Genomic DNA, 26,923 nt, shown 5'->3' on the forward strand with positions numbered 1-26,923 from the left:
GGGACAATGCCTCATTGCCGCACCACTAGTCAGTCCAGAAGTTAACCTTGGTCCCCTTTTCCACTTTGAATTCTATGTTATCCCAACACCAATACGACTCCTTCAAGATATCCTTCCAAACCCCCACCCCAAACGTTCCGCGAGCCTCCTTAGTTCTCCAACTAAAACCCACATGGCCATACTTCACCCTATCACCTTCCTTCAAAGGATTTCTTTCTCAAAGGCGAATCTCCAAATCCATTTGCCCAACAAGGCCTTATTCGAGAGATCAATTTTCCGAATACCTAGACCCCCTCTCTCTTTTTGGGTGCACACCACCTCCCAATTGATTAAATGGATTTTTCTTTCCAGGCTTCCCCCCCTCCCCCCAAAGAAAATCTCTTTGTAATTTTTTGAGCCTTTTTGCAACTAGCTTGGGCATATGAAAGAGAGACAATTGGTAAATAGGTATACTGGCCAGAGTGCTTTTAATGAGGGTAATCCTGTCGCCCTTTGACAAATATTGTCTTTTCCAAAGGGCAAGCCTTCTTCTCATTCTTACTTCAACCCCGTCCCACATAGCCGTGGTTTTGTGATTGGCTCTCAGGGGCAGCCCCAAATAAACAGAAGGAAGGGCCCCCACTTTACACCTTATTTCCACAGCCAACTCATCAATGTCTTCAACCTCCCCAACCGGAATTACTTCACTCTTAGCAAGGTTTATTTTAAGACCAGAGGCTGCCTCAAACCACGCCAAAATCCAGCTTAGATAGGTAAGGTGATCTTGCCTTGCTTCACAAAAGATAATAGTGTCATAAGCAAATAGTAAGTGGGATACATTCATCTCCATTCCCCCCCTCCCTTGAAGCCTACAACCGGAAATGAAACCCCCATCAACAGCCCTTCTTAAAAGTGGACTTAGCACTTCCATACCCAACACAAAGAGGTAGGGGGGGAGAGTGGATCTCCTTGGCGTAACCCCCTGGAATTGGAAAAATAATTTGTTGGCACCCTATTAACCAGAATAGAAAAACTTGCAGTTGAAATACACCACCATATCCACTCCATCCACCGAACCCCAAAACCCATCTTGTGCATGACCTTCATGAGGAAATTCCAATTAATGCTGTCATAGGCTTTTTCGATGTCCAATTTACAAATCAGCCCTTTTTCTTTACGTTTAAGCCAAAAGTCAATCACCTCATTGGCTATGAGCGAGACATCTAAAATCTGTCTTCTCTTCACAAAAGCATTTTGGTCCGCCGAAACCACCTTGTCTAAAACCTCCTTAAGTCTATTGGCTAACACTTTGGCCAAGAGCTTATGCAATCCCCCAAGCAGACTAATGGACCTGAAATCCCCTAGGTCATCAGCCCCCCCTTTCTTAGGAACGAGGACTAGGAAAGTGGAATTGAGACTCTTAGCAAATGACTTCTCATCAAAAAACTCCTTGAACAGATCCACAATCTCCTCTTTCACGAAATCCCAACAAGATTGCCAAAAGGCCACTGTGAATCCATCCGGGCCTGGAGCCTTATCTCCATTCATCCCCATCAGAGCCGTATGAATCTCTTCCTCAGTGAATGGCTGTTCCAAGCCTTCAGCTTCAACATGGTTTAACATTTGAAGATGTCGCCCCTTAATATCAGCTTTCCAAGTTTGCTCCTCTGACAACAACTGCTGAAAGGCATTCACAACCCCCTCTCTTACCTTTTGCTTCTCCTCCAGCCACCTCCCATTGATTTTAATCTTTTCCATGGAATTATTTCTACTATGGGCATTAGCCATCCGGTGAAAGAACCTAGTGTTCTTATCTCCTTCCCTAAGCCACAGCTCCTGAGACAATTGTCTCCAATGCGTTTCTTCCAAAAGCACCCATTTTTTGAAGACATCCTTAGCTTCTTTTTTCAGCTCCGTCTCTCTTTCAGTTAGGCTCCTATCACTCTCCACCCTATCCCAAAATTCTACTTGTTGCAGAGCTACTCCTATCACTCTCCACCCTATCCCAAAATTCTACTTGTTGCAGAGCTAAGTTTTTATTGACTTCCAGCCTACCAAACACATCCCTGTTCCATGCTTTGATTTTATCCTTCAGAACCTTCAACTTTGTAGCCAATCTGAAGTTGGCCCTCCCTCTCTCCCCCGCCTCCTGCCACCAACCCCGAAGAAGCTCCTTAAACCCATCAACTTTGAGCCACATATTTTCGAACCTAAACGGGGAAGGACCCTTTCTGAACCCTCCACCTTTCAGTAAAATGGGAAAATGGTCAGAGGTGGGTCTGGGAAGCCTACACTGTATAACCCCACTGAAGCAGTCAAGCCATTCTTGGGTCACTAGAAAACGGTCCAGTCTAGCCCAAGCTTGATTATTCTTGCCCCCACTCCAAGAAGCCATCCCCCATTGCAAAGGAATATCCAGGGGCTCTAATTCGTCCACCACCGGAGCAAATCTTCTCATGGCGCTAGTCAGCCTCCTCTGATTGCTCCTTTCCCATTGGGATAGGGTAACATTGAAATCGCCCCCTAAGCACCAGGGGTCATCCCAGATGCCCCTTATAGCCCTTAGCTCCCCCTAGAGAGTCTCCCTGTCTTCTTTGGAAAACGGCCCATACACTCCTGTAAAGATCCAGGCCTTCCCATCTTCTACATTCCTAAGTCTGCAGGAGATTAAGAATTGCCCCATCTCCATCTCAAGGACCTTCAAGGTTCTTTTGTCCCAGCATATCAGAATCCCTCCCGCGGCTCCTTGAGCATCCATGGCACCCCAATCGAGGAACCTCCCAGAACCCAAACTCCTCACCAGACCCTCTGTCATGGACTGAATTTTCGTTTCCTGGACACAAAACAAATCAACCTTCTAGCTTTTGATCATGACCTTAATCACTTTCCTTTTAGAGCTATCATTGACTCCGCGTACATTCCAACTCAAAAACCTTATCTTCATTGGACTTCCATAATTTGGCACCCTCTTCCTTGCACAGTACACTTTTTCTTCTTCCCCCCCTCATAATTGATTGAACATTCAAGTCTTTTAAACTCTATTTCAAATATCGATTTCTCCAACAGGACTTTGCTGTGAACTCTTTCCTTCCCTCCTCTTCCTAATTTTAACCAGGAACTCCAAGATATCTTTCTCTAGACCCTCTGTTGAGAATCCCACAAACTGACTGAACTTAGCCAAATCACTTTCCTCCTAGCTCGCTTCCACCCATCTCTTTCTTCTTGAGGCATAGACCGGGCAAGGCACAAAGCCTTTCTGTTCTCTTCCATACTATCATTACTGATCTCTATCAATTCCCAACACTTCCCTTCAACCTGCTCTGTAGACCCAGATCCATTGCGCAGTCTATGAGTATCCCCCTAGGTTGTGTCCAATGATGCCCCAGAAGGGTTGAAAGGCTCCCCCAAAGGAGTCTGACCAAAAGGAGAAGAGGGAGAAGAAGGAGGGTCAAAAGCCACCATTTCAGAGGAGGAAAGGGCGTTATCGTACCTTGCGTCTTCCTCCAGCAGGGCACAATCGGTCCTAGAGATCCCCTCCGGCCGAGTCTCGTCCTCAGAAAGCCCCCACAGTCCATCCTTCACCCAGAAAGGGGAAATAGCCGCGTCTGGGCCCCTCATTAGGCTTCGACCACACTCCACAGCAGAACGACCCTCCTCCACCTGGGCCCTAAACATAACTAAAGAAGATGGGCTTTGGTTGTCCAGCCCAACCCTCTGAAAAGGCCCCGAAAACTTAGCCCGCTCAGTGGGCTTCCAAATCCCAGGATCGACCGGCCCAAAAGGAGCGAGCCCAGTGGATTCAGAAGCCTTAGTCCGCCGAGAGGGCTTTGCTTGGCCCAGCAAAGCCAGCCCACCTGAGACATGAGGCCCACTTGGAAGCCCGTCGTTGCAAGTAGGGTCCGTGATTTGCCTCGACCCGTTGGACTGACCCCGCGTCCCATCGGCAGTCAGCAGGAGAGCCTCAAGTCTCGAGCCCTCCATCGCCTTCTTCACGCGCTCGCTCGCGCGTGTACTCCTCTCCCGTTGCGACGACCTTCCCTCTCTTGCCAGTCGTCGTCACTTTCATGACTGGACTGACTTCCCACCATAAAGTTACCGAGTAGCATACCTCTTCAACCCAAACCTCCACTACATTGGGAAGTGCCTCACCGTTCCGCTTCACCAAGAGCCGCGCCCACTGTAACTCCATTTTCTCCGTTTGATAGTCAACCGCGAGAAATCCCCCACACGCCTCCTCTATCCCCCTCAAGATGTCCTGCTCCCACAGGGAAACGGGTAAACCTACCACCCGCACCCAAGCTTCACTGTTGTTCTCCCCTTCCCTCAAGCATCCCGTCTCCGGCCTCCATTTCTCCAAACGAAGAAATATCCCCTCGACCGAGATCCTTCCAAGTTTAGAGGCTTGCTTAGCCTCTGTCAAAAGCTCAAACTCCATTAATACCTTGCCCCTCTCCATTTTTGCTAACCCTAGGTTTCCCTTTAGACTCTAGATTCTCGCTACCTGGATTCCCCACCCTCTGAGATCGCCCCCCTTTGCTGCGTTAGGGTTCCATGTCCCAACCACACAATGGTCAAGTTTGTTTAAATTCCGACCCACTTCCTCCTTTGTGACCTCTACCCTTACTGCTACTCTCTCCTTTCCCCTCGCCATGTTGGTCACTTCCGCATATGTCTTCGCCATGTTTGGCTTCGAGCGTGGCTCTTCTTCCTTCTGACTTTTCATATCTCTGTCTGCACAACCCAAACACCGTAATGTCTCCACCATCGAGGCCCAACCACCCTTTGCTCTTCTTCCTTTGGGGATGAAGATGCTAAACCTCTTTCTCTCCAAATCCACAACACCCAGACGGAGAAAACAACCCCCTCTGTTATAGTCGCGCATTAGAGAGTAATCCCTCCCATTCTCCTGCCACTTTCTTACCCATTTAACCATCCTTGCGTCCTCAATGCTCAGAATCAGGCATTCGAGGACTATCCCAAGGCTCGCCGGTCCTAGCCTAACCCACGATGAAATCCCTCCTTTCCTTTCCACGATTGTGGCTTGCAATCTACCTCTCTTCTCCTCCACCTCAACCTTAAACGTTTTCGATTCCACTCCGAAGCCACCCTTCCTGACATTCTTCCCAAGCCTCGCATGGCCCTCGCCCTCCACAGTCTTGGTCACTCTCAGAGAGACATGCACATCGCTGACGCTGTCACTCTCTCTCGCGCTCTTTCTCTCTCTAACCCTCTCTCTCTCCTCCATCTTTCTTTCTAACCCTCTCTCTCTCCTCCATCTTTCTTTCTCAGCCTTCTTCCTCTTGATGATTCTTTTCTTGACGCCTATCCTTAGTTGTTTATTAGATTCTTCTTTTCCTACATGAGCTGAATTTTAAAGGTATTCCGGGAAGATATTTGGGAAATTGTGTTGTTGCATACAGATATAACATGTGTCTCAGGATTAAATATTTGGATGTTTTACAAATAATATAGACACTACAAGGAAGAAAATAGTGTTAGGTCTGATAAGTAATGCTAAAGTGTAGAATGTAAAATGAGATTGATATAGGTCTTGGACATTTTAATGTAGATATAGGGACATTTTAATGTGGAGTTCTTGGACATTTTAATAGTATTCACCTGATACAACAGTAAAGATGCAGAAAGATTCAGACATACACTGTGTTATTGCTGATTGTTTTGAAGGATACTAATGCTTATTTTGGCAACCGGTCATTCACCATATTGTCTTGGCTGAATACCTTCTTTTTTTATATTGCTACAAATTCTGTTATAACAAGGCTTTTTCTAATTTTGTTTCTGCTGCATCTTTGTTGTTTGATTTTCTTAGCTTTCCTCACAACTTTTGCAGATAACTCATATGGAGATGATTAAGGGAATTAAGGGACATGGTTATCATGATGAGCTTGTGGTCCCAATAATTGAGAACACTGCCCATGAAGCAGAGCTTGTTGAATCTCTTACTGAAGCGGTATTTTCTTTGATTTGTTTTAGCTGGTCATAATGATGTTGTGACTGTTTTATGCTGATCTTTATATATTGTGAGGAAAATAATAAAGGTTTATGTGCTTTAATTTCTGATGGGGTATAACATTAACATTAATGTTAGTTATCCCTGATCCACTGTGCAATGAAGTAAAAGTGTGACATTTTCTGGGGGAATACTGGGAAGTTACTTTGGGTGGGAAGGATGTGGGTGCTGGAGGAAGGGAAAGGGTGGGGTTAAGAAGTCCCATGCTGGTGCATGGCTATGTTTCCTTGGCATTGTTATGTGACCATGTATTTTGTCTTCCTCCTTTGTACTGATGCATCAAGGTTTAAAAATGCTGCTGCACATATTTTAAATTTGTTTGAGCAATAAAGTTGATATGATTCTCAAATCCAAGGCATTAGTGGAAGATGGAGTGCAGCAGCATAGTAGCATAAATGAATGATCCTTGGTGATCTAAATATTTATCATGTTAATGTTGATAATCTGAGAATGCTAGTGCAACAATTAGATTGGTGGTGCAATTTGTTAGCAAGAAGATTAATTTATGAGAATATTCCTTCTTTTTTCTGGAAAAATTATAGAGCAGTGCTGGATCTTGGTCTAAAGTCTTTTTTATGTTCTAAGATTCTAATCTTTCATGCTGATTGAGTTATATTAGATACTAATTCTGGAGAGCCTTTACATCAATAGCTCTGTTATATACGAATTTTCCACAGTGATTCAAGTCATATGTTTTGCAGATCACAGCTTACCCAAAAACAACAGCTGTGCTTGTTCGCAACCATGGGGTGTATGTATGGGGAGACTCATGGATCAGTGCTAAGACTCAGGTTAGTGTTCTCAGGAAATTTCTTTGATCATATTGACAGCAAAAGGATCAGACACCATTTATTGCAGTAAGCATCTGCTCTTTGCTTAAAACCCATTGGAGCTTAGATCCTTGCAAAATGCTTTTGGTGAATCTAATGATTTACTGAGGAAAAGAAATCTCCTTTTAGAAGCTCTCAGAGTTAATAGAAAGGAGCATAACACTTTAGGTGTAATGCAAGCTTACACACAACTCCGCAAACTGACAATTGAATGATTATGAATTTAGAATTTCATAGCATGGTATTATTAAAATAGGACATAAATAGTCTAATGATTATTCTAAGGAGGACCATTATGCTCTCATCTACCTTATACAAGTTTTAGGCTCAGGTTTTAATCATGGTGTTTAGGAATTGGATTCCTCTAAGACCATATTGCTGTCAGGTATCTGGTTATATTTTACAAGGTGTTCACTTTGCTGTTCTGCTAGCTTGTGATAAATGTATATACACTATGTATACAAGCATCTATATGTATTATGGACACATTACAAATCCTTTATAGAGATCTTATCATTTCATTTTAAGGATGACAATAGAGCAGGTTTGGAACAGGGTAGGTGCAGGAATCCATCCTAATCGATCCCAATAGGATTGGCCCTAGTTCAGTTCAAGAATCCCACCTTGAAACTAGTTATGCATGTTGATGGGGAACAATGTTGGATTATCCTTTAAAGAATTATAAGAGAAGGGTGGTGACAGGTTCCAATGCTCAAACCTTAATTTGGAACACTGATGATGATTTGAATTCCTCTAGGGACTTGCCATAGCTAGTTTGTTAAGTTTCTATTTTAATTTTGTAGTTTCTATTTTATTTAGTGCTTAACTTTTGTTGAGTTTCTATTTCTTTTAGTTTCTTATTATATTACAAATGTTTCTATTTTTTTTTTTAATTTCTAAATAATATTTCTTTCCTATTTTTTTCCTATTCTTGCTAGGAAAGATAATGAGTTAGGAAAGTTTTCCTATTAAGGAAGGGTCATAAAAGTCCATACAAGCTTGCTAGACTGACCTAGTTGTTTAAGGCGAATGTTGGAATGTGTGGTAGAGGCGCACGATCCTGGGTTCAAATTTTGTTGCTGGTTAAATACCTTGATTTACTTGGTGCTAGTTGTTATGGGCAAGGTCAACACCCCGAGGTTTGGGTCTCCATGGAGAGTCTTAAGAGCTTGACCATGGAATGTTTCCTTGGTTATAAAAAAAAAAAAAAAAAAAAAAAAAAAAAAAAAAAAAAAAAAAAGTCTATACATGCATATCTATTTGCCACTAGTGATTGGAAGCCCAATTTAAGTGGATTGTTTTGGGAGAGGCTGGAAGATCTTGTGGTGGTAGGGCTAGAGAAGCCTTTTACAGAGGAGAAGGTGTTTGGTGCGTTGTCGTGTTTTAGCAGGGGTAAAGCTCCAAGCCCAAATGGGTTCTCCATGGCTTTTTGGTAGTTTTTGTGGGATTTCGTGAAGAATGAGGTGATGGATTTCCTCAAGGAATTTCATGAATCTGGACGTTTTGTGCGGAGTTTGAATGCAACCTTTTTAGTGTTGATCTCGATATCTTGTTTACTTATCAAAAAAAGAAAGGGGGAACGGAAGACTTGAGGGATTTCAAGCCAATCAGCTTGGTGGGGGGGCTGTATAAGTGGTTGACCAAGGTGCTGGCCAATAGGTTAAAGAGGGTGTTAGCTAAGGTGATTTCCAAGACCTAAAATGTGTTTGTAGAGGGTAGGCAAATTATGGATGTAGTGCTTATTGCTAATGAAGTCATAGACTTGATTTTGAAAAGCAATGGAGGGGCGATTCTTTGCAAACTGGATATTGAAAAAGTTTATGATCATGTGGAGTGCTCATTTTTGTTTTCGGTAATCGAGAAGATGGGCTTTGGAGAGAAGTGGTTAAGGTGGATCAAGTGGTGTTTACCCACAACTAGTTTTTCTATTTTGGTTAATGGAACCCCCTCTGGTTTTTTTCAAAGCTCTAGGGGTCTAAGGCAAGGAGACTTTCGCCTTATGTATTTGTGATAGCGATGGAAGCCCTTAACTGTCTTTTAAAGAGTGCAATTTGTGGAGGCTTTTTATCGGCCTACCAGGTGCGGGGTAGAGGGGGTGAAGGGGTTAAGGCCTCCCACTTGTTGTTTGCTGATGATACACTGGTATTTTGTGAGGCACGGGATGAGCATATGATGTTTTTATGTTGGTTGCTGATGTGGTTTGAGGCAATCTCTGGGCTGAGAGTTAATATGGATAAAAGTAAGCTAATCCCAGTGGGAAGAGTGGAGAATGTGGAAGATTTGGCTTCAGAACTTGGTTGTAAGGTGGGAAGTCTATTGTCCACTTACTTAGGGATGTCGTTGGGTCCGCCTTTTAAATCTATGGTAGCTTGGGATGGAATTGAGAAAAGATTCCGTAAAAGATTGGCTATGTGGAGGCGGCAATATATCTCTCTAAGGGGGGGGGGGGGGGGGGAGGGGGCGGGAGGAATCACCTTGATATGAAACGCCTTGTCCAATCTACCTATTTATTTCATGTCTATTCTCTAATTGCCAAGAGTGGTTAGAATGAGATTGAAGCAGATTCAGAGGGATTTTATGCGGGAAAGGTGGGGCTCTCGAGCGAAAACCTCATTTAGTTAGGTAGATGATAGTTTGTCTTATATAAAAGAAAAAAGGGGTTGAGAGTTAAGAGCCTTGCTATGCTCGATAAGGCTCTCCTTGGCAAATGGAGTTGGCGCTTTGCAAATGAAAGAAAGGCCTTTTGGAACCAAGTAATAAGGGGGAAATATGGGGAGGAATGAGGTAGGTGGTGTTCTCGTAAGGCAAGGGAGGGGGGGAGGGGTATGGTATAGGGTTGTGGAAAGCAATTAGGAAGCTTAGGTACCTTGTTGGCTCTAGACTTTCCTTTGTGGTGGGTAATGGACAGAGAGTGAGTTTTTGGAAAGACAAGTGGTGTGGAACTACACCTTTGCGCGAATCTTTCCTCTCTTTATTTGCCTTAGCTGCTCCCAAAGAGGCTTGGGTAAAAGATGTTTGGATTGTTTCAGAAAGGGGGGAAAGGGGGAAAGGGGGGAGTTGGAGCCCTCATTTCTCTAGGTCTTTCAACGATTGGGAGATGGATGAGGTGGAAAGCATGTTGTTATGTTTGTGTAGGAAGAGAGTGAATTTGGATGAGGAGGATAGGGTGCGGTGGTTGGATTCAAAGGATGAAAACTTTTTGGTAAAGTCTCTTTACAAAGCCTTAGAGTCGGACTCATTGTTTTTTTTTTTTTTCCAATGAAGATAATCTGGAACTCTTGTGTGCAGCCAAAAGTAAGCTTCTTTGCTTGGGAAGTTTCATGGGGAAAAGTTCTAACATTGGATCAAATTCAAAAGAGGGGCTGGGCTTTAGCAAATAGATGTTATTTTTGCCTAGAGCATGAGGAGTTCGTTAACCATCTTCTTCTCCATTGCGAAAAGACAAGGGATGTGTTGAAGCTGTTCTTTACTTTGTTTGGAGTGTCTTGGGTGTTTCCTTCTTTGGTTAGGGAAACCCTCTTGGGATGGAACGAGTCTTTTGTGGGTAAAAAAACGTAGGACAGTTTGGAAAGCAGGCCCTCTATGCTTGTTTTGGTCAGTTTGGAAGGCAAGGGATAGAATTGCCTTTGAAGACGATATGTTGTCCATCCAAAGGCTGAAAGCTTCCTTTGTCTATTTACTTTGGTCGGAGATTAAATTGTTTATCAAAAATGGTCTTTTAACGTTAATTGATTTCATTGATTGGGTGGGTTCCTGCTGAGGGAGGGATTTTTTTTTTTGTATATCTTGTGGGATAGTTTTTTGTTTCAACTGTAAGGGGGTGAGTGTCTTGTTCATGTGTCGCTAATTTAGCGCCTCTTCGTAATACAATAGTTTTCTTACTTATCAAAAAAATATTGCCTTTCAAAGTGAAAAAAAGTGGATTAAAATAAAAATTTCAGCATCAATCATGCTTCCTTTGACAGTTTGATTCCTAAGTGTGATTGCCTAGGAAACAGTAGGTGTGGTTGCCAAGGATTTCCCTTTTTCATATTTGTCCATTTTATATTCTTTTCATCTTTAGTCATTTGATATTCTTCATCTTATTCTATCACGCAAGAAAATTGTGTAGTGCAGGAAATCTTAAAATCCTGCATCACATGTATTTTTAAAATTGCAATAGCTCCATACTCCATAGTTTTTCTATCGAGTGATTCAGCCCATGTCCTGGGTTTCATTAACATGATAAAAGTTGATGCTTTGCTTCTACTGAAGTATTTATGATCCTTATGATATATGTAAGGGAATGACAATGAATTATTATTGTGTTCTTTGAATTTTAGTGGTAACCTTACACGTTTCTTTGACCATTTTCTAATTTATGAGTTTTTATTTCAGGCTGAATGCTATCACTATCTTTTTGATGCTGCTATCAAGCTTCATCAGTTGGGTTTAGACTGGTCAACGCCAACTCATGGTCCCATTCGCAGTATAAATGGAATTTGGGGCTGCAATGGAACTATGAGTAGGGGTCTGAAAGTTGGGGGTCTGAGCTTGGATGATATGATTGAACCTTCTCAAGTAAGTTCTTGGTATTATTTTCCTTCTGATAAAATAAAATAAAATTGGGGTTCAGAGTCTGTTATAACACTTGTGGCAAGTTGCTAATGCAAGTACCTTCATTTAGGGGATTGTTATATTGTTAAATATGCCTTGATGGTAATATCTCTTTTGAAATTGTCTTCTTTTTTGTTTAGAATTGTTGTTTTTCACTTTGACGTTATTCTCTTTATGGAGCAGCGCTGTATACTTCTTGACATTGAAGGGACAACTACTCCTATATCATTTGTTACTGATGTTCTTTTTCCCTATGCCCATGCCAATGTGGGAAAGCATTTAGCTGCAACATTTGATAGTGAAGAAACTCAAGAGGATATAAATTTGTTGCGCTCTCAAGTAAGATTCTCTTGGTCTCATCATCTGTCATCAATATTAAGGTACTCATTTGTGTTATGGTCTGCTCATTTCAATTGCAATATTATGCTCTTCTTGCTCTTTTAGCTTTGTAATTCTTATCAATCACTCAGTTTAAACGGCTAGATGTGTTTATGGGCAAGTATGTCGAATAAAAGGTATGCTGTTTTATCTGTATTCATCCTTTCCACTTCTATCATAAATCAGTCTCCACTGATTACTCCTCTTTCTGTAAGGTATCGCTGATGTTATGCCATTACTTGTGAAATCATATGTGCTTTCCATTTCCTTAGTTTTTTCTTTGACAGTTTTTAAAGGAGCCAGATTGTTAACATTTTTTTTTCCTATTGGTTTGCTCTGAAGCCTTATTTTAACAGTATTTGATTGGTTATAATCTAGAGAATCAATTTGTTTCTCTCCCCCAAATGCATGCACAATCGCATACACATTCACCCAAATAGGAAAAGACACATGTGCACCAAATAAGAAGCATTTGATGTTTTACTATATTAATTAGCCATAATCAATCTTGGTTGCTGTTCCCCCAGATGAGTATGGATTTTATTGTGCAGTTGTTGGCTTATTGCATGCAAAATTCAGATGAATTACAAATGTGGTCTCTTGGGTGCCAAAGTTGGTGAGCAGACCTGTAAATTCTTATTGTTCGAGTTTGGATTGGTATCCAATTTTGACAAAGCTTTATATTTGAGTGAAAAAGCACAAACCCTTTCATTCTCATGCATGCATGTCACCCACTAGTTTTACTTTTACTTTTTGTAAATTGCTTGAAGTTTTAGATTTGAATGTTTTTGGAGTTAGATTGGATCATTTGGTATGATCACTTGGCTAAATTTATTATTCTCAAAGAACAACCTTGCTTTTGGTGTTCCTCCATTATTTTTCCATTTTGAGAGATGGAGGAGAGAGAAAGAAATAGAGAGAGAGTGAGTGGGGGAGATGGGGAAGAGTACAGGCCCCAAGGTGCGAGAGAGGTCTCAGAGGGAAATTTCAACTCAGAGGGTCGGAAAAGGAGTTTTGGGATTGAGTCCAAAACTTTCGAGGTTGAGGTAGAGAAGAAAAAGGGGAGGACGCAAGTCTTTATAGTGGAGAGAAAAGGAGGGGTTTCTTCTTGGATCAAGTTGGGGCCGGCAAGTTTAGGGCCACTCATTGAAGGTCTGGTTTATTGCTCAAAGGACACGAGGACGGGTCATTGGGAGAAATGATGGCAAGAGAATGGGAGATTTTTCTCCTTAGTGCGAGGGGAAAACAAGGGGGGTTGCTTCCTTCTCCTGGGGGTCGCAGATCGGGAGAAGAAGAGATTTAACATCTTCGTTCCCAGAGGCATAGGAGTAAAAGGGGGCTGGATCCTTTTGGTGGAGGCGCTGCGAGAGATAGAATCCAGTCCAGACGGGCATTTGAGACAAGCGAACAGGGACAAACCTTGGATACCCTTGTTGGGAAAATCCTTCGCGGAGGTGGTCAAGCAGAAGTGCAGCACCGAAGAAGGGGTGGTGAGGGTGAAAGTGGATAATAGAGATGTAAATGTGAACTTGGAGAAGCTGGACCACTGCCTTGTTGGTTGTTGGAATCTAACACAAGGTGGGGGGGAAGATTTAAGAAGATGGGGGACCCAAATGTCGAAATGGTGGGGGCTTAAGGGCAATTTAGGATTGGCCAAATTGGAGGACGGCAAGGCACTTTTGGAGTTTGAGTTGATAAATGAAGCCGAAAAAGCCCTAATCGGTGGGGAAATAGAGGTCGATGGCCTCGTCTTGCGTTTGGAAAAATGGAGCCAAAGGACGGGATGCTTGATGGAGGAAGAGAAAGAAAGAGAGGCCTGGGTAAGGATAGTGGGTCTTCCCATTTCGTTATGGAATCGGGACATTCTGTGCAAGATAGGAGAAGGATGCGGGGGTCTGTTAGAGATAGACGTCAAGACGGAGAGGAAGGAAGAACTACAGTGGGCTAGAATTCGGGTAAGGAGAAAAGAGGGGAAAAATCCTAACATGGTGGAAATCTGGGCCGAAAATACATGCTACTCCCTCACTCTGTGGTGGGAGACGAGGCCGACGCTGCGAGTGGTGCCGTCCGGCGAGGAGGAAAACCAACTAGCAAAAGACGGAGAGGTAGAGGGAGAGGTCCAGTCACGCGAGGGCAAGCGCGTGAGGGAGGCTGAAGGGGGCTCGAAACTCGAGGAGCAGCGACAGACTGCGGATGGGACGCGAAAGCTGACTGTTGGGTCAGGGCGACCCACAGAGGGGGCTTGTGGGCCTGGTGAGCTGCAGCTAAGGCCCAAGGGAGCGGGGCTTAAACAAAATGGGCCAGTTGCGTTGGGCCTTATGGTGAAGCCCAGCGGGGCTGAGGGCAGTAGTTCATCCTCTTCTGCTGAGGAGGCTGTTGGTCAAAGAGAAAGTTGGACCATGGCCCGGAAGCCCATGGCGGATGTGGGCCTAGTAGGCGATGGTCAGAGCCCAGTAAGGAAGCCAAGTGGCCAGCCTGTTAAAGCCCAGAGGTGCGAAGTAAGCTCGGGAAGCCCATTCTCTGATTTCTCTCTTTTTGGAGAGAAGGATGGGCTGCACAGGCAGAGAGAGGCAGAACTCCTCCTCATAGGGCGATCGAAGACTGATAACGCCCTTATTGAGGAAGCGACGAGGTATGTACAGTCCGATCCCTTGGTCCCGGTGTTTCCTTCTTCCCCTTCTCTTTGTTTTGGTCGGACTCCAGTGGGGGAGTTTTGCGACCTTTCTGGGTCAGAAAAGCAGAGGGGCGAGGATGATCATCCGCTCCAAATGATCATGGGATTGGAACACCCTGTGTCAGAGACTGTTGAATGCTGGGATTTGGTGGAGGTCAACAAAAGTAGAAATGATGATAATGGAAAGGAGTTGGGTTCTGATCAGATAGTACCTTGAGTAAATAAGGCAGGGGGGGAGCTTAATTGGGAGAAAAGTGATTTCGCCAGATTTAGTGCGTTCTTGGGTTTTTCGACAGAAGGTCTGGAGAAGGACATTATGGAATTCCTGATCAAAATTCGTAAGAGAAGGGAAAGAGTTCACAGTAAGAACAGTCTGGAGAAATCCAAATTTGAGAGAGAAATTAAAAAGATTGGAGTGCTCCATTAACTACGAAGGGGGGAAGAAGCAAACTGATGGAGAACAAATAAGGGGGTGCCAAATTATGGAATTTAAATGAAGCTAAGAATCTTAAGCTGGAATGTTCGGGGGGCTAATGACAGCGCCAAAAGAAGGGTTATTAAGGCAATGATCAGAAGTCAGAGGGTGGATCTTTTTTGTCTCCAGGAGACCAAAATTCAAGCTTTGTCGGAGGGACTGGTGAGAAGTCTGGGCTCGGGTAGGTGGTCTAATTGGGTGGCTTTAGACGCATTGGGCACTGCGGGAGGGATTTTGGTGTGTTGGGATAGAAGGTCTCTGGAGGTGATGGAGACGGAGGTTGGAAAATTTTCTGTTTCCTGTAGGGTTAGGAATGTGGAAAATGGGATGACCTGGATTTTTACTGGGGTGTATGGACCTTTCTCCTGAGAAGATAGAGTGTGTTTGTGGGAAGAACTAGGGGCAATTAGAGGCTTGTGGGAAGATCCATGGTGCTTAGGGGGGGACTTCAACGTCATCTTGTCCCAGCAAGAAAGGAGTAGTCAGGGAAGGTTATCTGGGGCCATGAGAAGTTTTGCCCAAACTGTAGAGGATTTAGAACTCACTGATCTGCCTATGCAAGGGGGTAATGCCACTTGGAGTGGGGGAAGGAATAACCAATCCTGGGCGAGGCTAGACAGGTTCTTGGTGACTCAGCAGTGGCTAGACATGTTCAGTGGGGTAACCCAATGCAGATTGCAAAGACCCATATCCGATCATTTTCCTATATTGCTGATGGGTGGGGGGATAAGGAGGGGCCCTACTCCGTTCAGATTCGAGAATATGTGGCTGAAAGTGGACGACTTTAAGGGTCTTCTCCGGGGGTGGTGGCAAGGAATTGAGGTGGGAGGAAGGGCTAGCTTCAGATTGGCCTATAAGATGAAGGTTTTGAAGCATAATATTAAAATTTGGAATAAGGAGGTGTTTGGCAGGCTGGAAGTTAATAAAAACTCCGCCCTTCAGCAACTGGAATACTGGGATGGAGTGGAAAGTGAGAGAAGCCTGACTATAGCTGAAACCGAGCAGAAAAAAGAAGCCAAGGATGCCTTCTATAAATGGGTGTTAATGGAAGAAGTTCATTGGAGGCAAAAGTCAAGGGAGTTATGGCTCAAGGAGGGGGATAGGAACACCGGTTATTTTCACTGTATGGCCAATGCACACCGTAGGAACAATTCACTGGACAGGATTGTAATCAATGGGGAGCTGCTGTCTGAGGACCAAGAGGTCAGGGATGGGATAGTGAATGCCTTCCAGAAATTACTCTTAGAAGAGCCGGGGTGGAGAGCGGATATTGAGGGGCTGCAGTTTAATCAACTGAATTCCCGGGAAGCTGATGGTTTGGAGGTGCCTTTCTCTGAGGAGGAAATCAAATCTGCTCTGATGGAGATGAGGGGTGACAAAGCCCCAGGCCCGGATGGCTTTACCGTGGCCTTCTGGCAAGACTGCTGGGATTTTGTGAAGGAGGAGGTGGTGGATATGTTTAAGGAATTCTTTGAGTATGGGTCGTTCGCCAAGTCTCTCAACACCACCTTTTTGGTCCTTATTCCTAAGAAAGGTGGAGCTGAAGACCTGGGGGATTTTAGGCCAATCAGCTTGCTTGGGGGTTTGTATAAACTTTTAGCCAAAGTCCTAGCTAATAGGCTAAAAAAAGTGCTGGATAAGGTGGTTTCAGTCGACCAAAATGCTTTTGTGAGAGGGAGACAGATTTTGGATGCTTCCCTAGTAGCTAATGAGGTGATTGATTATTGGTATAAAAGAAAAGAGAAAGGCTTGTTATGCAAGTTGGACATCGAAAAAGCCTATGATAGTGTCAATTGGAAATTTCTTATGAAGGTTCTTCGGAAGATGGGGTTTGGGGCTCGTTGGATGGAATGGATGTGGTGGTGTATCTCTACTGCTAAATTCTCTATTTTAATCAACGGGGTTCCAGCTGGGTTTTTTTCAAATTCAAAGGGGCTGAGGCAAGGAGACCCCCTCTCTCCTTACCTTTTCGTATTGGGAATGGAAGTGCTTAGTAACATTATTAGACGGGCTGGTGAGGGGGGTTTTATTTCAGGATGTAGGATGAGGGGGAGAGGGGGGGAAGAGCTGTCTGTTAGTCATCTTCTCTTTGCTGACGACACTCTCATTTTCTGCAAAGCTGAGAGAGAGCAATTGACCAATCTGAGTTGGATTTTGGCTTGGTTTGAGGTTGCCTCTGGCCTTAGAATTAACCTAGCTAAGAGTGCTGTTTTTCCGGTGGGGGAAGTGGATGAGGCGGAGGAGCTGGCGGCTGAGCTAGGTTGCAGTTTGGGGGCTCTACCCACTGTGTACCTAGGGCTGCCCCTTGGAGCCCGTCACAAAAATTCCTTTTCTTGGGATGGGGTGGAGGAGAGAATGAGAAGACGACTAACTCAGTGGAAAAGGCAATATATATCGAAGGGGGGAAGAATAACTCTCATTAAGAGCACTTTGACCAACATACCCATCTACCTCCTTTCCCTTATTCGTATTCCTAAGGCTGTGGCAAGAAGGATTGAAAAAATTCAAAGAGATTTTTTGTGGGGGGGAGGAAGATTAGAGGGGAAAGCTCATTTGATTAATTGGAAGGTGGTGTGTAGGCCTAAGGAGGAGGGGGTTTAGGCATTCGAAAGATAGATGTATGGAACAAAGCACTATTGGGCAAATGGGTTTGGAGATATGCCTATGAAAAGGATAACCTTTGGAAAATGGTGATAGGGATGAAATATGGTCAAGAGGGATGTGGGTGGAGGACTAAGGAAGTTAGTGGGCCTTATGGGGTGGGGTTATGGAGGGAGATCATGAAGGAGGCGGATTGGTGTTGGGAGAGCATGGCTTTTAAGGTGGGGAATGGGACTAGAGTTTTGTTTTGGACGGACAAGTGGTGTGGCAATGAGGTGTTTTCTCAAACCTATCCTCAGTTATTTACCTTGGCGGGCCATAAGAATGCCAAAGTTTGTGAAGTGTGGGATACTAGTATGGGTCAAGGAGGTTGGAATCTCAGATTGGTTAGAGATCTCAATGATTGGGAGATGGAGCAGATAGGTGGCTTGTTGTATCTTCTGAAGGACTTCAGGATAGCTCTTGAAGAGGACTCTGTGAGTTGGAAGCGGGAAGGCAACGGTGTGTTTGGGGCCAAAGGGGCCTACATAAGTTTGAGTGGCCCCTCAGCCGGTGCTTTTCCAAATAGACGCATCTGGTTGGATAAAGTTCCAACAAAGGTGTCTTTTTTTGCTTGGGAGGCATCATGGGGGAAGATCCTCACCTTGGACAAGCTTCAAAGAAGGGGATGGCAGCTTCCCAATCGGTGCTATCTATGCGGATGCGAAGAGGAGAATGCAAATCATATTTTATTACATTGTATAGTGGTTAAAACTATTTGGGAGATCTCCCTTGCCATTTTTGGAGTTCAATGGGTTTTCCCAGAGTCAGTTATAGAGGTGTTACGTAGTTGGGGGGGTTCTTTTGTGGGGAAAAAAAGAAAAAAAATATGGAATTCCATCCCGTTGTGCATATTTTGGACGGTTTGGAAAGAAAGGAATAGGATAGTATTCAGGGGAGGGTCCTTAGATATTCAGAAATTTAAGAATTCTTTTGTATGTAACTTGTGGAGTTGGGCTAGGGTGTACATTGGTGAGGAAACTTACACTCTGTTAGGCTTTTTGGAGTGGCTTGGGACCACTTGAGGGTGGGTGAGGTTGTTCAACCTTTTTTTCTTGTTTTTCCAGCCTTGTTTGGGGTTGGTCAGTATACTCCCTGTATACATGTGGCTTTTTAGCCTTTTCTAATTTATATGATTGCTCATTTATCAAAAAAAAAAAAAAAAAAAAAAGCACAAACCCTTTCTCTTCATCATTTCCTTTTGAATCAACTGCCAGCTGGTGGGTTACTGCTCCTACTTTTGGCGCAACCTTACTTCATAGTTTCCAATAAGATTTAATCTTACCTTGGTCTGTATCTCAGTAACGTCAAAAATCAAATTAGAATCAATTCCTTTAAACCATAATCTCGAGTGTCAGTGGCCAATGTTTTTAAACCTTGAAAAAACTTTGGCAACTGCAATTGTTGCCAAAGATTCAGAAGATGTTCTCAGGCATTTAAAATTTTTAATTATATATTTAACTCATTTCAATTTGAAAATTAAGTGTGCCACTTTCAAGTGGAATTTAATATTATTATGTGAATTTAGTATGATTACTGTTTTCTCTTGTAATCATGAGCAGATAAATCACGGATAAATCATTGGATAAGATTTCTGTGTAGACTTAAGAGCATGGTGACAGAAATGGAAACTCTCTATTTTGAATGAGATTCTTTTGTAGTGATAATGGGGCATGCCCCAAATTAGTGCACTTGGAGAGAGATCTTCAGCCTAGATCAAGTGAACTATATTAATGCATAGAATATTAAACAAGGAGCAAATAACAAATAAAAACTGATGATGGAAAATAAAATCACTGTTAGGCTTACTCCTAATTCCCTACATTTGAAAGTAATACTTGGAATAATATGCAGTAATTATTTTGGTTTGATTATTCCAATAATAATCTTTTATTTATTCTTGTCAGAACTCTTGGTTGGTTTCAGGAAATTGCACATACACGTATATCTTGTGTTTGTGTTAGTTATGTAGCAGTTATCATTTATTTTTCCGTGAGAGTGCTGGCCTGTATTTTATAGTGCTCTTGTGTGGACTCTTCATTTGGTCTCAGGAAATTGCACATATATTTATTTAGTATGAGTGTGTTGGTTCCCTAGCAGTTGTCCCTGATAGTTCTGGCCTGGCTTTGTGTGTCACCCTTGAAAATCCAAGGTAAAAAATTGTCGATCAGTTTTAACATTTTTTGTTAATTTATTTTGGGCAGATTCAGCATGATTTGGAACAAGGTGTTGTTGGTGCTGTGCCCATCCCTCCAGATTATGTGGGCAAAGAGTTGGTGATTGCTTCTTTTGTTGCTAATGTTGAAGCAATGATTAGGGCTGACAGAAACATTACTGCCCTAAAACAATTACAAGTAAGCTAACTACATCTCTAATCTCGATTGTTTCTCTTTCAGACATAGATCTTGTTTGTTGTTATCATTACTTATTACCTTTTGTGTATGTAGGGTCATATATGGAGGACTGGATTTCAAAGTAATGAGTTGGTGGGTGTTGTATTTGATGATGTACCAGAAGCTCTTGAGAGGTGGCATGCTTCAGGCATCAAGGTCTTGTACCTTTTGTCATTGTTTATTTATTAATTTCTGTCATTTGCTTCTGTTAGCTGCCCTATCCCACTCTAAAAACAAAGGGGTAATCCATTTAGCCTAGGTCCTGGGTTCTGACTAATGATAGGGTTTCAAGTCCATAGAATTAAAGAATAGGAGTCTATGATGCTAAAATACTGAGTACCTGCATCTTATCAAAAAAGAAAAGGAGAAAAAAAAAAAAGAAAAAAGAAAAAAGAAATTGGTTACTTGCTTTGATTTTTCAAATATTGGACCAATTAAAAAAAGGCAATAAACAAAATGCAAAATAGAAGAACAAAGTAAAATATTTGGAGCACAACTTTACTCCATATAGAAGGGCAAGGTTCAACTTTTTACAATTTACCACATACTAAAATTAAATGTTTATAATTAGTTTAGATTATGACATTAAAAAGTTGTCTCATAGCATAAATATTTTACCAATAAAATAATGTCATATGTTGCATCAGTTCTAATAAGAAGATGACAAGTTGTCTTCCATTTAAATAAAGAAAATTTATATTATGATAATTGAAATATAAGTGTTAGGATATACAAAAAAATGGTGAATTTGATAATTGAAAAAAGTATTGTCAATTCTTATTAAAAAATAAATTGAAGACTACCAAATATGGTCTTCCAAATCAGAAAACTATCTAAATATGGTGTGCTTCCAATCCTTATAAATAAGGTTCATTGTTAAACTTTTCAAAGTATAATTTAGAAGCTAGGAGTTGGGGAGAAGCTCTTCAATGAAAATTCAAAGCTTCAAATCTTTCAAAGAGACTTCAAATCTCCTTCAAAGAATCTTCAATGCTTCAAAGCATCTTTGAATTGTCAAGATATTCAAACCTTTGAAATTTTAAGATCCAAATTTGCAAAACACCTCTTTGATTTGAGATCAAGCTATTCAAGCCCTCGATCGACGTTGTTCAAGCTAAGACTTAAGTGAAAGCTTAATTCATGTCATGACCTAAGTTAAGTTAAGGCCTAAGTCAGCTAAGACCTAAACCTAAGTCAAGCCATAATAACCCAAGTTATGCTAAGACCATAGTTGCAGCAAGGCCTAAGTTGATTGAATGCTCAACTCATGCCAAAGTCTAAGTAACGTCAAAACTAAAATCATGTAAAGTTAATGTCCAAGTTACGCTTTTGTAACATCAAATTTTCATCAAACTCTTCATTTAAGATTAAGCTTCTTCAAGCTCTTGATTAAGAAATAGAAAAGAAAGAATCAGAGCACAAAATAAAGATCATACCCCATTCTTCAAATTAATAGGATTTCAATTTAATTGTATAATTTTTCTTTAAGAGAAATTTTTGCGTACAAATTTATGGCACACTCAAAATTTTTTTTTAAGCCATATTTTAGGTATTCTATACATGTATTAGTTTGCCTTAATTTTCACATTATATAAAGGATTATTAGAGTGATGGTAATAAGGGTGAAAAACAGAGGAAAGGCAATCATTAGGAGGCATGAGATCACCTTGTCATGTTTTTTATCATAGTGGAAATTCTGTAGCGACAAAGTAGATGTAGCTCTCACATTGAGAGCAAACCAATGTAAATCTTATATGCGCTCTATCTATTTTTTGTATCTCACGTGTTATTGCTTGCATAAATAGAGATTTACTCCTATCAACTTGGTGGTGACTTGAGTGTTGCAAATTGTGGGTTAGTATGCAGGTGTGTAGACACAAGACACCATGTGGGTGGCTTAGTTTTGCGGAAATTCAAGTATAGGTTTTCATTAGGTTTTCCTTAAAGGGCCCATGAGAAGGGGTTTCCAAGTGGAAGAACATTTATTTTTAGAAAATCCATTATGTTTCTAGTAACACTTATGGTGTTTCCTCTCACACAATGGAGAATGCTTAAAATACTCTTTAGGGAGGGGGTGACTCTCAAAGAGTGATGATGGAACTAGGGTGATGATGGAACATGTGTGGCAACGACTATGTCATACAGAGCGTATGACATGAGGTCTTGGATAGAAAGGTGGGATGGTGAGCTTTGCTAGCATGCATGGGTGCTATGCCATGATTGTGGTGCAACTCATGAGCGCAATGCCATGAGATTCAATTGTGGCACACAACATGAGCTATGCATGGCTTGGACAAAAGGAATTAGCAAAGTTGGCATGCATGAGCCAACAATGCAACGCATGTATGTAGGTCATGGGCTAAGAAGAGGCTCAACGCACAAGTACAACATTGCATCAAATATGTTGGTGAGAGGGGGCTTAGCACACATGGGCCACTTACATGCATAGCGGTAGGCTAAGTAGCATGAGAGCTCAACATGATGTAGTACTTTGCATTGGTGAGAGACCAAGGGTTGTGGGATACTTGGGTAGGGATGGCAATGGGGTGAGTTTTTTTTGGTACCCACTCTGTCCTAACCCTAATAGGACAAGTTTGGGAAGTATTACTATTATTATTTTTACAAGGGTTGGATTGGGGTATGGCTTTGTCCCTCCCCACTCTAATTATATATAATATTAAATAAGAAATGATTTTAATTAATTTTTTTCAATTTTCACCTTTTTTTTAACATATATAAGGTAAAAAAATTTACTTTTCATAAAAAGAAATTGTAAAAATTTATAATATTCATTTATTTATAGATTTTTAAATATAATTTAAATTTTAAAAAATAAAATAAGCATGACAAATATCAGAATTTTCTATACTTGTCCTGTCCCCATTTAATTTTTTTTTAGGCAGGAATGAGAAAAAATATAAAGGATTGGGCCAGGATGGAGGTGACCTAACCCGTTGCATTCCCTATTCTAAGGCATGACACTTTGAGGCACAAGGGTGTGGCACCTTGATATTCAAAGAAGCCTAAGCAGAGGGTTGCAAGCACAACAAGAGCATGACACCTAGCATTAGAAGTTGTAAGGTATCTGACATTAAACACTTGCTGGGTTGAAATGCTTGCTAGGTACATGGCACGAGCCAAATAAATCTCTGCAAGGGGTGGGTGGCATGCAATAGTGCAACAAGCCCTATGAAGGTGGCATGACAAGGAAGTGGGCTGTTGAACTTGATACAAGTGGCATGGTTTAAGACAAGCAATGCAACTACTATGACAAGTGGCATGAGTAGAGGTAAGCAATGCATGCTCATGGATAGGTGGCAATGGTTGAAAACTTGAGAAGATCCACTACCCAAATATGAGTAGGGTTAGTGGGCTGGTTCCTATAATGTGGGTAATGCTTGATTCCTATACATAGTGTGCCTTGCTGGGCATTCTCTGCATGGACTCACCAAGAAGTATTGTGGGAATCTTGTTTTTGAGAAAGCCTTGGCTGTTTCTTGTAAAGAGTTAATACAAGTTGGGGGGGTTTTCCTTGTAAGTGTGTGTGTCTTGTGTGCCTTTACTGTGCATCTCGTGGGGGTTGGAAAAGGCTGGCTTGGAGGGCCCCTAAGTGCCACATGACGTGAAAAATTTGGGTTAAGCTTCATGCTTGTTATACTTTCCACTATTGCATGCATGGTTTACAGGTGCAATTGCTACCAGGGAGCTAATATTGCTTATAAGAATTAGTATTATCACCCGTCACTCACACAAGTTGGATGGAGACATGATTTAATCCTAAGTCTGTCAACTCCTACAGATTGCCAGGTTAGCTTCCAAGGACTAGTATCATCATGGGTTTCCTTGGGCATATAGAATTGAGCAACATTGAGCAGAAACACTCTATCCCAACCCCACCCCCAACTGTGCCTCGCACCCCCTCCCACCCCCCTTCTGTTTATGCTTATTAAAAAAGGGTGATTTTTTTTTTTTCCAATTTGTTGGGCCAAAAACAGAGTCTCTGTGAATTAAGGAAAGAACTTCTGATACCAAGATGTGATCTTCAAAGACAGCGCACAAATATGCAAACACAAGAACATGATTTAAGTGGAAAACCCTCCAATCATGAGGGAAAAACTATTGGCAAATTTGATCTGCAAAACAGTACATTAAAAATAATGAATCACAAATTCTTTCAATATGATATTACAATTTTTGGAGAAAATACAAATGGTACCTTATCACACTTCAAATGAATAAATAAATTTTGAACAACAAGAAACTTCCAAACTGCCAAGTTAGAGAAATCAAATTCTGCAGAAACACTTCTACAGCCTCTAGCAACCATTCAAACCACTTAGACCCTGAGAAACAAATCAAGCTTTAGAGGAAACTACATTTCTCTCCTCTCGTATGTGTATGTACATATATAAAATATTTACTTCTTTATTTAAAATAATAAGAGGAAGCTTATGGGGCTTGATCTGTAACATAATGCACATATTTTTTTCCATTTCAGGTTTACATATATTCTAGTGGCAGCCGGGAGGCCCAACAGCTTATTTTCTCCAATTCTAATTATGGGGACTTGAGAAAATACTTCTGTGGCTTTTTTGATACAACAATGGGGTAATTCTGGTTTTGCATCTCTATTTTCAGATGCTATTTCAATTATTCCGCTCAATTTAGTTAAGTGTCATTTTATTGATTCAATTCACAGAAACAAGAAAGAGACACACAGTTACTTCGAGATTTTGCGGACAGTGGGAATAGATAGGCCATCTGACATGTTATTTGTGACAGATGTCTTCCAAGAAGCTGTTGCTGCAAGGGCTGCAGGTAACTTTCTGCCAGTGGGCAATAATTTCAGTTTTATTTTATTTGTTAAAAATATGTTTTTTTTTTCCTTCTCCATTTAGTTTTTTTTTAATTATTCAAAGAATAGATGAAAATGTTCTCTAGCATGACCATATCAGTTATGCCACTGACATATTAGCAAGGTTCCATCTTTTGCTTTGAACTGATATCTTGGATTAATACTAGAGTTACTACAGTTTAAGTCATTTTCATATTCATAAATATTTGTTCTTATTTCTAAATATTTATATATATAGCCGCAAATTTGATAATCTCGTAGTAATTATAGTTTTATTTAAATAGGTTGATTGGAGGGGTTCAGGTTTAGTTGGGACTGTCCCATTTCAGCCCAAACCCTCAATGTGCCATAGATTAGTTCCCAATACTTAAAGCTTTTCTATATTTATGCTGAATGGTGAGAGAATACAATTGTTGTAACCTTTTCGATTTCCAAAATATGTTTCTAAATAACATTTGCATGATAATCAATGTTTCAGGTTTGGAAGTGGTAATCTCCATCCGGCCGGGAAATGGACCTCTCCCAGAAAATCATGGGTTTAGAACTATAGAAACCTTTTTGGAAATCTAATACAAAATATGTTGTGTAATCTAATGACCTGTTGTATAGAAAACTCAGTATGTGTAATATAATAGGGTTTTTCTCCATGGCTCTGCGTATGTCAAATGAAACAGAAAAAGACACACATGCCAGTCAGCCTATGTTGTGTTGTTAATGTTACACCTAGTACTCAGCCTGAACCTGAATCAACCTCACAGGATCTCCATTCTTCCTTTTTCATCTTACTCGCCAATCAGCCTGGGTTGTTAACTTGTTAGGGTACCATTTCCTAGCTTCCCACCTCTTCTGCTTCATCTTTGCCGTTTTTGTTTTTGGTCTTTTGCCATCTGGAATCAATTCTCCAACCTTCATTATCACTGCCTCTTGTCACCTAATACAGAGCTTAGGCCCATAGGCCATAACCCCACATCTTCTTTAGCCCCATTAATAGCAGTGTAGTTTGGTCTGTTTTATTGGTACAAGGGGATTAATGTGTTGGGAAAATTGGGTAGATCTTGCTGGAATAAATGCACCAATAATGAAGAAGTGAAGAAATTCAAGCCCAAGCCTTTAGACTTCAAATCCTTGACTGAGGTGGCATATGGTTTTGGTTTTTTGTCTTGAATCTAAAAAGATCTTAATTTACCGGAAATATGGATATTACTGAATGGTATTAGGCATTAAGTTTTTTTTTTAATTTTTTTACTAAGGTCTTAAAAGAAACTTATTTTAAGACTTAAATCGTTTTTAAAATTTTATGTTTTTTAACTTGTCAAATTTTAAGACAATTTTGTCTTAACGGAAAAAGTAATTTTTTAATTTTATATTTATTTTTTTACTTGTCTTAAATCTTAGAGCAATTTGTGTTTAAGACTTAAAAAAACAAACCGCCCCTAACACATGAATGAGAATCATCTGTCCTAGTTTTTGTCACTATATCTGTCCTTTCTATGACCAGAGACTCAAGCGATCAATCTGGCCAAGCATAAATTGGAGCTAACCTGATTAGAACTCATTTTGATATCTCTCAAAACCTCCAAGTTCTTTATTTCTGAATTAAATATTTTGTATCCAAACAAAATACCCTAAGAGGGGAGAATTGTGGGTTGTTTTAGGTGAGGGGTTGATGGTATTGCTTTCAGGTTTTTAAGTCCATCTTGATCATTCCTTTCATCTTCTTTGGCCTCAAAAGAAAGTGGAGGTGAAAACATTTTAGGTAGTTCACACCCCTCCTTCAAATTCAGTATACAGTTCCCATATTTTGTGGGACTCACTTATTCTGCATTAAGTCTGAATTTCTTTGGTCAAAAAGAAAGGAATGCCACTCTGGCTTTGTATTTGGATACTGAAACAAGAAGGGCAATAGTTGGTAGTTGGTAGTTGGTTGTTGGTAGTTGAATTGAAACAGATATGAACCATATGGGGTGTAAGATTAATTAGGTATGGTGTTAGGTTGTCCAGCCTGGGGACTTACAATTTTATTTTTTGAGACTATGTGGGATTGAATTTGAAAACTTCATCATCCCCATCCC

At 41.3% G+C, this 26,923-nt stretch overlaps 1 protein-coding gene across 1 annotated transcript; it reads left to right on the forward strand.

Moving 5' to 3' along the window:
- The first annotated feature begins 5,615 nt into the window (after positions 1–5,615).
- LOC117910663 (probable bifunctional methylthioribulose-1-phosphate dehydratase/enolase-phosphatase E1 2) lies at positions 5,616–25,498 on the forward strand. Its single transcript, XM_034824775.1, has 10 exons — positions 5,616–5,642; positions 5,831–5,950; positions 6,712–6,801; positions 11,218–11,400; positions 11,620–11,775; positions 19,808–19,957; positions 20,051–20,152; positions 24,495–24,604; positions 24,696–24,814; positions 25,330–25,498. The coding sequence occupies exons 1-10, from the start codon at positions 5,616–5,618 to the stop codon at positions 25,419–25,421; spliced, it is 1,149 nt and encodes a 382-aa protein (XP_034680666.1). The 3' UTR covers positions 25,422–25,498.
- Positions 25,499–26,923: the final 1,425 nt, after the last annotated feature.

This window comes from Vitis riparia, unplaced genomic scaffold (assembly GCF_004353265.1).
Source record: "Vitis riparia cultivar Riparia Gloire de Montpellier isolate 1030 unplaced genomic scaffold, EGFV_Vit.rip_1.0 scaffold807_pilon_pilon, whole genome shotgun sequence".
In the NCBI taxonomy this organism is placed as follows: domain Eukaryota; kingdom Viridiplantae; phylum Streptophyta; class Magnoliopsida; order Vitales; family Vitaceae; genus Vitis; species Vitis riparia.